We start from the raw sequence: 12,467 nt of genomic DNA, 5'->3' as shown, positions 1-12,467 counted from the left end.
GAAGTCCACAGTAGTCGATTGTCGAGTTCACGCGCATAGGTTTAGTACCTATGATCACGCGTGTTAACTCGACAATCGACTACTGTGGCCTTCCACTCGAAAACAGGAAGAAAATACATGTATGTGCGCTGGCTGAATAAACATCATTTTTATTCATATCTTTCACATCTACTGCAGTCAGATTAACCAGCGTTCCCCCCGAAGGAATCACTCACATGACCTGTGCACCAGGGGCGGGTCTACGTGGCCACCCCAGGTGCCCCCCCTATAAGATGTCTTGTGATTGGTTCATTTTACGGCCAATCCTTCTGAAGTTCGCTATTCAAAGAAGTGCAGCGCCAGAGAAACACGGTTGCAAGTTGTGAGCGCAGCTTCTCTGCACTTAAAGGTATAGCGGAGGATTTTCTTTTTCCGGGTGGGTAGTGTAAACTATTGGTCCACCTAAGTGTAAATCATTCTGGTGATATGTTTACGTAAGGCTGTCGTACGTGCTCGTCCCTAAGTTTTCGCTTTCTGCGCATGTGCACTTTCAGGTGTTTATGTGTGGCGAGCTAGAGCTCAGCCATTCATTGAAGCTCGCCGTTTCACCGGGTCCTTTGAAAATGTCTGAGGGTCGCAAGAGAAAAAGTTTGTACGAACTGTATGAGAAGAAGAGAAAGGCCTCAGAAAAGAGAAACAAGATCAGAGTGTTTTTGGGAGATTGTTTCACACGATGGCGTGCGCTGAAAACACAGGTTGGGCTTCCCACTGATGCCTCAGTCGCGAAGTTTCTACTTGACAGGTAAAGTTTGGCATGCTATTTGGAGAAAAAGTGCAAATCTTCTTTTGGAAAGTAATCTTGTATGAGCGATGCCGACAGCAACTACTGAGCTTCTCGTCCTCCCTGCCAATCCATCTCTACAGCACGACTTCACTATCCAGCTAGACTCATCATCAATCACCCCATCAAGGTCGGTCAGAAATCTTGGAGTAACGTTTGACGACCAGCTGACTTTCACAGATCACATTTCAAAGACAACCCGATCATGCAGGTTTGCACTGCACAACATCAGGAAGATCAGGCCTTTCCTTACTGAGCATGCAACACAACTTCTCGTCCAGGCCCTGGTCATTTCTAGGCTGGACTACTGCAATGCTCTTCTGGCTGGACTTCCATCATGTGCAACCAAACCTCTACAGATGATCCAGAACGCTGCAGCTCATCTTGTCTTCAACGAGCCCAAGAGGGCACACGTCACTCCTCTGTTCATCTCTCTGCACTGGCTACCTCTCGCTGCTCGCATCAAGTTCAAGGCATTGACGCTTGCTTACAGATCTATCACAGGCTCAGCTCCCTCCTACCTTCACTCACTCCTACGAGCCTACATCCCTACCAGAAGCCTACGATCGGCCAACGAGCGACGTCTCGTGGTTCCATCACAGAGAGCCACAAAATCTCTTACCAGAACATTCTCATACACAGTTCCATGCTGGTGGAACATTCTCCCCACCCTCATCCGGAATGCAGAATCCCTGACAACATTCAAAAGACAACTGAAAACCCATCTCTTCCGTGAGCACTTAACCTCTTAAAAAAAAAAAAAAAAAAAAAAACCCTTCCCTTTCCCTTTAAAAAAAGGGAAAAAGTCCCCTTAAAGTCCCTTTATGCTACTCTGAATAATGCCTGAACTTTGTATTTTGAGCACTTCTTGCGTTGTTTTTGCCTTTTCATGATGACTCGCTTAACTAAGTCCTAATCTGTAAGTCGCTTTGGATAAAAGCGTCTGCTAAATGTAAATGTAAACTTGTAAACAGAGTGTGCAAGAGGAGAACCTCGCACACGTTTTTAATAGGCGTTCCCTCTCGGGAGCAGGTAGAGTGTTGCGCATGTGCATTTTTTCAAAAAGTGGAGAGGACGGTTCTTATCTAAAATTTGGAAAGATCCTCCGCTATACCTTTAAGCTCATAAAAACACATTTACGCACTACCATGACTCATGACAGACTCGGTAATCTTGGAGTCACGGTGCATGTCTGTGATATCGTCCATATAAATCTCCACCACATGTATTGAGTTGAAGTTAATCCTTTACTTTCTGTTTGCAGCAGTTACAGCAACAGGCATCAAACATTCTATGCCTCCCACATGGCACATCTTCTTCCACCAACATTTACCAAGATAAAACCCAACAACTCTAATATACAGATGACACCTAGTGGATACTCCAGGATACTACATCCCCTCCTCCTTAAGCTATCAATTAGTTAACTCTTTTTTTTTTTTTTTTTTTTTTTTAATTATTAATACTATTACCACCAATATCACCGACTAAATACTAATAACATTATTTACAAAATATAACACATCAACAACTATCAGTTAGATTGCATTCATTGTTTTGTTTTTTACTGACTTGACTTATGTAACATAGTCTTTCAAATAAGCTGGAGAACGTCTCTCTCTTACAGACCTTCTCAGATTTGTAGGTTGGTTAGTCTCTTTTTCTACAACAGTCAATTCTAGCGATTGTTCTTTCTCAAGGGCAGACATCTCCTTGTCTGCAGGTGCATTGACAACCTCCGCACTAGGCAATGCAGAAGTGTCACCATTCTGTTCACTCTCTGTGGGTAGTACAATCTCAAGCATCTCATCTGTACAACGATTTCTTATTTGGTCCACATGTCTTTTCACAGTTTGTCCATGCCCCAGAGCAGTCTTGTATGAAAGAGGTCCTGTACAACATTCCACTACTGCAGGAATCCATTTAGGTCCACCAGCATAGTTCCTCACGTACACTGAATCTCCAACTTCAAAACTTCTGAGTTTGCAACTTTTATCATGGCCTTCTTTTTGTTTCTGCTGTTTTTTCAAAACTTTGGACTTCACATTAGGAATGAGTAAGTCAAATGTGGATCTCAACTTCCGTGACATTAGCATTTGAGCAGGTGATAACCCAGTTGTTGCATGAGGAGTGATTCTATAATTAAATAAGAATCTTGCTACTCTTGTCTCCACGGTGTCACCTTTCATCTTTTTCATCCCCTCCTTGAAAGTTTGAACAGCACGTTCAGCTAGGCCGTTTGAAGAAGGATGATAAGGAGCTGAGGTTACATGTTGAATGCCATTTCTCACCATGAAAGTTTCAAACTCGTTACTGGTAAAACACGTTCCATTGTCTGACACTAACATTTTAGGTAATCCATGTGTACTGAAACACATTCTCAGTTTCTCAATTGTAATTTGGGAAGTGGCCTACAGGATAAACTTCCAACCACTTGGAATGAGAATCTACCAGAATTAGGAACATTCTTCCCAAAAAGGGCCCTGCGTAGTCTACATGAAGTCTTTCCCAGGGTGAGCCTGGCCACTCCCACAGGTGCAAAGGAGCTTGAGCAGGTGCCTTTCTGAAACTTTGACACACCTCACATTTCTGAACCACTCTCTCTACATCCTGATCCATACCAGGCCACCACATGTACGATCGGGCCAATCCTTTCATTCTGGACATGCCGGAATGAGTCTGATGTAACTGTTTCAATATAGCCGCTCGACCTTGCGATGATATGACGATTCTCGCTCCCCAAGTCACACATCCATCTTTGACACTCAGAGCATCTCTCCTGTGATGGTACGGTAACACATGTGGCTCTACTTTCTCAGGCCAACCCTTTAAGATGTACTCATGTACCATGGAGAGTGTTATGTCATGTGATGTCCACTTCCGAATTTGTGCTGCACTTACAGGCGAATCGTCCATTAAGTCTATCATCAGCACTTGATCATTAGTGTCATCAGGTTCTCCCTCCCCTGGCACTGGAAGTCTACTCAGCGCATCAGCATTTTGATGGTACTTTCCTGGCTTGTAAACAATGTTGTACTGATATGCTTGTAACATCACAGCCCACCTTTGCACTCTGGGTGATCCCATTTGAGGAACTGCTTTTGTTTCATTAAACAAATGGATCAAGGGCTTATGATCAGTGCAAATTGTAAATGCACGACCATACAAATACTTGTGAAATCTATGGATGCCAAAAATCACAGCCAAGCCTTCTTTGTCCAGTTGTGAATAACGTTTCTCCACAGGCGTTAATGTCCTAGACATGAACCCAAGGGGTTTCTCCACACTCTCTCCTTTTATACGCTGCGAGAGCACTGCACCAACCCCGTAGGGTGAGGCGTCACAAGCCAAAACCAGTTATGAATCTGATGAGTAATGTGCTAGCACCTCTGCCGATTTTAGTAAAGCTTTAGATTTTTTAAAAGCTTCTTGCTGTGGCTTTTTCCACATCCACTGAACATCTTTTCTCAGCAGCAGATGTAGTGGGGCCAACAGCGTTGCCAGGTTTGGAAGGAACTTGTTATAATAATTAAGCAGTCCCAGGTATGCTTTAAGCTCTGTGACATTCCTTGGTTCTGGTGCTTCTTCAATAGCTTTCACTTTAATTCCCAGAGGATGTAGACCCTGGGCATCTACTCTGTGGCCTAAATATTCCACCTCATCCGCCAGGAACACGCATTTTACTCGTTTCAGTCGCAAACCAGCTTCTTTCAGTCTCGACAGCACTTTATCCAGTATCTTCAAGTGACTTCATTGGTTTACGCCAGTCACCAATATATCATCCAGATAAACAACTACTCCAGGAATACCCTGCAACAATCCCTCCATTGTTCTCTGGAAGATAGCAGGAGCTGAAGCCACTCCGAAGGGTAGACGATTATATGTGAATAACCCTTTTTGTGTATTCACTGTCAAGTATTTCTTGGAGCTTTCATCCATGATGATTTGTTGGTATGCGTGACTCATGTCCAATTTTGTGAACTGCTTTCCTCCATCCAATAGAGCAAAAAGATCTTCCACCCTGGGTATTGGATACTGTTCCAATGTTGACACTCTATTAACTGTGAGTTTGTAATCACCGCATAATCTTATACTGCCATCTGGTTTCAAGATAGGAACAACAGGAGCTGCCCACTCTGAATACCTAACAGGTGAGATGATCTTGTCCCGTAGCAGTCGATTAATCTCTTCTTCCACCTTTATTTTCAGGGCATATGGCACGGGTCTAGGTCTGAAAAACCGTGGTGTGGCATCAGTTGGCACGTGAAGAGTAGCAGTAGTACCCCTTAATGTCCCAAGTTCCTCTTTGAATACTTCCTCATGCTTGGATAGCACCTGTTGCAATGTCATCACCTCCGACTGAACCAGCTTTATCTCACTCCATTGTAGTTGAATTTCTTCAAGCCAGGCTCGGCCTAGTAAGCATGGTCCTGTTCCTTTCACTATGACAAGAGGCATTTTCTTTTCCTGCCGCTGGTATTTTACTTGTACATCAGCCACACCCACTATCTCTACTGGCTCTCCTGTATAAGTTCTCAATTTGATTTGTGTAAGTCTCAATTTGGGAGCTTCTGAATCTTTCCAGATGTCCTTGTACATTCCCTCATTCATAAGACTGACACTACATCCTGTATCAATCTCAAAGTTTACAAGTCTGCCATTAACATGCAACTCAACAATGAGGGGTTTCACTTTCTTCAATGCCTCAGTTTTTACACATGCCAAAGTGAATGTTTCTTCAGATTCATCACTCTCATTATTTTCACTTACATTGAATGCTCGATGCGGACGCACTCCTTTTCCACCTTTTCCCGTTGTTGCGTGTCCACTCTGTTGGCTTTTGTTTCGACAGGCTTTGGCGATATGTCCGATTTTCCCGCACACATAACATTTATCCTTCTTAAATCTACATTCATTGGCTTTGTGGTTTTTCCCACTGCATCTGTGACATTTTCTGATTTCTTTCTGTTCACCAGATTATCCTCTTTTCCAGTAATCTGGTTTCCTCTCTTTAAACATGATGCTGTTACATGCCTGTACACCGGATTTATTTTGTAAATCGAGCACATTTTTGCTTACGGCTTCAGTGGCCACTGCAATTTTAAAAGCAGTCTCAAATGTCAGATTTGCTTCTGAAAGCAACCGTCTCTGAATTCGATCATCATCTATGCCACAAACAAGCCGATCCCTCAGAATTTGGTCTAAAGTTGCATCTTAATAACCCATCCTCGTCGCCAGAAATGTGATATCGTCCATATAAATCACCACCACATGTATTGAGTTGAAGTTAATCCTTTACTTTCTGTTTGCAGCAGTTACAGCAACAGGCATCAAACATTCTATGCCTCCCACATGGCACATCTTCTTCCACCAACATTTACCAAGATAAAACCCAACAACTCTAATATACAGATGACACCTAGTGGATACTCCAGGATACTACAATGTCTACTACAGCGGCAAAACTCCGCTCAGTGCCGCTGGCAACGCTGTAGCCTAACGTCTCCGCTTTGGGGTGTGTCTGTTGCGAGTGTGTTTAATCTAAGTTTTTTTTCAACACACGGACAGTATAATCATCAGCGATGCACGCGATTACATTTAGAAATAGACAAGCTTTGTCGAGAACTGCCCAACCTTTTGATGCTCTCGGTCGCTCTCAACGCTTTCTCCGGTCCGCTGTCAATCCCAAAATGAAACTGCGCGAGCGTGAAGCTCGACTTCCATAGGAATGAATTGAAAACGTTCGCTCTGCTCCACTCGCACCGTGCCAGTGAACACGCACCGTAAAAGCACCGTAATTTTGTTAGACGGTTTGCCAGTCACCACCGAAACAGAAAAATCCAGCTGTTTTAGTTGAGGTCTGCCTTCTTTCTTTTTCGACTGTTTTCCTCTCTTTCTGCTACTGTTTTTATTGTTTCTAAACTAATGACTGTTCTTTAATATATTAGCAGAGCACAATGTAATGGTTCCATATTTTATTTTTAAACTGTGGTGTTTTCATTTGAACTGTTACAGTGCTAAAACTCAGCTTTTTTGTAAATTAACCTGAAAGAAATGTTGAATGAAACACAATGATATTTTGGCCAAACCATTTGAATTATTACAGTGGGGGGATTTATTTATTTATTTATTTATTATTATTTGAAAGAGATTGTGAATAAAACTACTGTATTGTAATGGTCAAACTAATTAAAATAAAATAGTTGACATTGTTTCTGCTTCTGGGTTTTTAAAATTGCTCATTAAAATTGCTTTTATTTTATAAACTTGTTAGTTTTATGAAAACACTAAAAATAATAAACACTGGCTCTCAAATTTAACTTAATGAATATATACAGGGATGACAAAAAAATAAATGAATCAAAAATGTGCTTTATTACTACATTTGTATACAAGTAACTTACAAGTTTACAAGTAAGTAATCAAGTAAAAAAAAAAAATCAATAGGATTTACGTAATACTGTATACTGTAGAATTTAGCTTTTTTTTTTTTTGGTCACTGACGGCCACCCCGTTTGGAGGCAGTGCCTGCCCCAGCATGGCCCCCCCACTGAAAATGCTCTAGACACGCCCCTGCTGTGCACTTGTAATGACACATCAAGGATGTTAAGAGGCTAAAAGCAGGTTTAAAACTTGCCCCATTGAAGTCAACAGGGTGCAAATTTTAAAAAGAGGATAACACGGTGTAGGCAACACAGATTTTTGTCGTTGTTCTCTGTATTGACAGCACTCCAAATGTACAAAAAATTAGCTCAATGTTAAAATTGACCGGAGTTCTCCTTTAAACTAAATACGAAGTCTTGCTTGTATTAGAAAAAAAGAAAACACTATTGACTCTGTGAGAAGATATTATAAAACTGTATTTCAAATGATTGTTTAGTTATATTGATCAAGTAGCTTTACTGCAGTGTACATGACTGTATTTTAATTAAAATGTTTTTCAGCATTTTTTTTAATCACTTTTCCAAAAATGAAAGAAAGAAAGGTGTATACTTGTGTATATTGTTATCAACCAACATTTCTATGAATAAATCGTTTTTTCTTATTTCACCCACCCCTGCATCCTGGGTATTAACTGCAAAATCAAACATAAGACTAAACCCTAAATATGAAATAATATATCCAATATATAATGTCATTAAATGTCAATAAATCTTTTTCTGTTTAGTTCTACCTGCTGTTATTGTTGGTATCTCATTGGGTTCCACCTACAGTGTGAAAGATCCTTTAGGTTATCGACAAGAAGAGTTGTAAGTATTAAATATTTCCATTTTTTTTTTACTTTATTGCTTTATTAATAATTAAAACTTTATTACTTTATTAAAAAATTACATTTTTTAAAACTCAACTTTATTACTTTTATGCCCAGACTCACAGACAAGTCTGCTCAAAGTGTCAAAGTGGTTGTTGCGTAGACTGTCTTAAAGGTATGGCGCAGGATTTTTCCGATTTTTAGAAAAGAACCGCCCTCTCCACTTTTTGAAAAAAATGCATGCACTACACTCTACCTGCTCCCGAGAGGGAACGCCTATTAAACGTGCACGAGAAAGCATGCACAAGCTAATCATAGCTTACATTAACTTTTACTAGCAGTGATTTTAAATGGATTTCTCCAAATAGCATGCCAAACTTTACCTGTCAAGAAACTTTGCGATTGAGGCATCAGTGGGAAGCCCAACCTGTGTTTTGAGCGCATGCCATCGTGTGAATCGTGTGCACGAGCACGTACGACGGCCTTATGTAAACATATCACCAGAATGATTGACACTTAGAAGGACCAATAGTCTTGATGATCTACCTGGAAAAAGAAAATCCTCCGCTATACCTTTAACTAGTCCAAGACTAAAATGCATATTTGAGCTGTTTTATGTCAGTGCCATTGTTTTGTCTAAAGATGCACACTAATGTTTTTTTAAGGCACCATTAAAAAAAAGCTACTTCAGTGCCCTAATTTAAGACCTAAAACTGGCTTAATCTGAGCCCTGCCTCCGTCATCATTTACTCACCCTCACATCGTACCAAACCCATAAGACTTTCGTTCATCTTCAAAACACAAAGATAATTTTAATGAAATCTAAGATATTTATGTCCCTCCATTGACAGTCTACGCAACAACCACTTTGACACTTTGAGCAGTTTAGTCCAAATGTAATCACTATATATGATGAACAGATTGAATTTAGGCTTTTATTCAAATATGAACATTGTTCAGCGAACATAAACAGAAGCTCAAGCATCCTTGCTTGCGTCGCTGAGAGCGTCAGGCTCGAGTGAAATCCTCCACTGTGTCCCAAACGCTCAAGACTGGATGATTGGTATCTTTGGGTGGGGTATGCTGAACAGCAGCTTCCCACTCCAGTGCCTTTCTTCCCCGGAGCCTCCTCCACACCCTCGATGGTTGGGTGGCCAAGGGGTACGTGGGTCTCCCCCAGTGGAGCGTGCTGTTGCGATGCAGCTATGGCTTTAAAATGCTGCCATCTGCCGGGGTAATACGCATCTCCCATTCAAGGCCTGTAAGTTTTCATCCGTGATTACGGCCAAGGCTTATAGCAATGCTGGACAGGCGTCTCTGCCTCTGCCTGCATGCCATGGCCCTCCTGCTAGTGTATCAGGCCAAGGCACTCAAAGAGTTGCACAAGGGTAGTTCTGACCCAGGTTAATGCAGGAACTGCGCATAGCGACAGACCTCACCCTACGTGCGTGAATGAACCTTATTGGTTCTTGCTGAAGCTCAAACGTGCTGTGTAACACGAGAATGAACCTCATTGGTTCTTGCCGAAGCTTAAACGTGCTGTGTGACACGAGAATGAACCTCATTGGTTCTTGCCGAAGCTTAAATGTGCTGTCTGACACAAGAATAAACCTCATTGGTTCTTGCCGAAACTTAAACGTGATGTGTAACACGAGAATGAACCTCATTGGTTCTTGCCGAAGCTCAAACATGCTGTGTTACACGAGAATGAACCTCATTGGTGCTTGCAGAAGCTCAAACATGCTGTGTTACACGAGAATGAACCTCATTGGTTCTTGCTGAAGCTCAAACGTGCTGTGTAATGCCGAGTTCAGACTGCACGATTTTCAAAGTAGTCGGGTCACTGTTCTTTTCACACTGCATGACTATCCAGGGTAACATTCAGTTGCTGGTGTGTTCACACTGCACGATGCATCGGCGGCAGGAGGATTCACACTGCATGACTTTCAGGAGGAATAATCACCGACAACTTCTGTCTGGCTCGCAAACTACATTTCGCAACCAAACACACGCGAGAAGTGATAACGAAATAACGCAAAATCCCGCATGCGTAAGACCGCAGTTCTCGCGCGAGTTTGAAATTGTTATTAAAAATGATAGCCTGCAAGAAGCTTGCGATCCAAATTGTCTGTGCACTGATTTGCAGCAAAAAGGAGAAAAAGAAAAACATTATGCGTGAGGAAATGGCTGGGAAGACAAGGGGAGCAAGGACTGTGTGTTCTGCAAAGAGAGTTTGGGGTAAATAAATAATGTTGCAATGTGCTGCTGTTGCTGCTGGTCAAGCAAATGTTTGTGCTTTGTTTCTGTTTGATATAATTGTAAATATATCTATTAAAATACAGATATTGTGGTCTATAACTCCTCCCCGAACTCCCCGATGCTCTGTATCTTGCTCTCTCATTGGCTATCGGTCATCGCTGATGTAGTTTTCAGTCAGAACACTTTTCACACAGCAGGATTTTGAATCGCCGACAGGTCCAGATATTTAGCATGCCAAATATCTCACGGGCGTCGGCGACTCATTGGTGATTCTCTCAGATCGCGTCTTTGTTCATTCACACAGCGTGATTGTCACTCGCGTGAACGAGCACCGATTTGCCTGTGATTTCGGGCATTTGTCGGCGATTGCTCAAAACCTGTCGGCGAGCCAAAATCGGGGCTAAAATCATGCAGTCTGAACTCGGCATAACACGAGAATGAACCTCATTGGTTCTATCCGAAGCTTAAGGGGGGGGGGGGGGGGGGGGGGGGGGTGAAATGCTTATTTTCACTCAATCTCCTGTTAATCTTGACTACCTATAGAGTAGTATTGCATCCTTCATATCTCCAAAAAGTCTTTAGTTTTATGATATTTATAAAAGAAAGATAGGCTGTACCGAGTCTTTCCGGAAAAAAACCAGCGGCTGAAGGCGGGCCGTGTGGGCGGAGCTAAAGCTGTGCTAACCGATCTAACAACACACAGAGACATTTGTTCAACAGTTTTACTCACCGTTCCAACGCACGACCGCGAACCTTTATCATTGTGACTGCTCGATCCTTAAGCATTAGATGATCTGCAAATCCGTCGGTCTGGGATTTGTTTATAAAACAAGCATTGTCGAAATGCAGGGAACAAACAGTCTTACACAACTCCTTTGATGATGCTCTGAAAAAACAAACTCCATGCACTGGTCCCTTAACGCTGGGTTCTTTGGGAATCTGTGAAGGGTTGTCTTGCCCTGGCAACCAAAAACCCACTTCTTTGGTGACATTGACTTCCCTAAAGCCGAGCACAGCGCTTTGATGGGCGAACTGCTTTCGCTCTTCTCTCTCTGGTCTACGAGTGCGCGCGCCCGCGGTTCTTCCGGCAGAAGTGCTCTTGGGACCCGTATAAGGAAATTCCTGACATCACACATGCCCATACTCAAAAAAAACTTTCCGAAACTTGTGACAAACCGGAAGGAGCATTTTTGGAACAGAAATACTCCTTCAAACGTACAATTTAATTTTTGAAACTTTGTCCATGTTTAGCATGGGAATCCAACTCTTTAACAGTGTAAAAAACTCAGTATGCATGAAATAGCATTTCACCCCCCCTTTAAACGTGCTGTTACACGAGAATGAACCTCATTGGTTCTTGCCGAAGCTTAAACGTGCTGTGTAACACGAGAATGAACCTCATTGGTTCTTGCCGAAGCTTAAACGTGTTGCGTAACACATAAAAACGAACCTCATTGGTGCTTGCAGTAGCTCAAACAATGCTGTGTGCAAGCATGCTTGGGCTTCCATATACCATAACTGATGCGGGCTTTGATGAATGTTTATATGTGAATAAAAGCTTAAATTCAATATATTAATCTTATAAAGTGATTGAAAATTTGACTGAAATTTGGACTGAACTGCTCAATTCATGTGGATTAGTTTCATGATTAGTTTCAGTGGTAGTGCGTAACTGTCAACGGAGGGACAGAAAGCTCACAGGTTTCAGTAAAATATCATCATTTGTGTTTTGAAGATGAACTATAGTCTAATGGGTTTGGAATGATATGAGGTTGAGTAAATGACAGAATTTTCATTTTTGGGTGAACCAACCCGTTAAATGTAAAATATTTTTTTACTTTATTTGTGTTTTTACATTGTTCTCTCTGGATTTTAGTAGTTCAGTTGTCTCTCTTCTTTGATGCAGTTGCTGGCTGGCTTCACTGGACCACAAACAGAAGTTCAGTATGGGGAAACCTATGTTTTGGGGATTCTTGCTCCCATTAATGCTCATGCTGCTCTCAAGCATGGCAATACTGGTGCACTTCTCTCACAACATCTGTAGGACCAACCCTAACTTAAACAGGTATGTTTACTTTGGGACCATAAAAGCACTATCAGTTATCAACCAAAAGGCATTTATGAGAATATATTTAA

The 12,467-nt window shown here is 41.8% G+C and overlaps 1 protein-coding gene across 1 annotated transcript in view; it reads left to right on the top strand.

Annotated features, from left to right (window-relative positions):
* Positions 1–12,467, top strand: part of LOC308702209 (adhesion G-protein coupled receptor G7-like) — a gene marked incomplete at both ends in the record, with an annotated part of 37,296 nt that overhangs the window by 24,637 nt on the left and 192 nt on the right. Inside the window, 2 exons of the mRNA XM_081384874.1 lie at positions 7,989–8,070; positions 12,238–12,396. Coding sequence (XP_081241000.1) covers positions 7,989–8,070; positions 12,238–12,396 — 241 coding nt within the window. The remainder of the gene's footprint in view (positions 1–7,988; positions 8,071–12,237; positions 12,397–12,467) is intronic.

This window comes from Scardinius erythrophthalmus (assembly GCF_964197995.2).
Source record: "Scardinius erythrophthalmus genome assembly, chromosome: 14".
Classification (NCBI taxonomy): Eukaryota; Metazoa; Chordata; class Actinopteri; order Cypriniformes; family Leuciscidae; genus Scardinius; species Scardinius erythrophthalmus.
The sequence above is the reverse complement of the archived record's forward strand: the minus strand, read 5'-3'. Positions and strand labels throughout refer to the sequence as shown.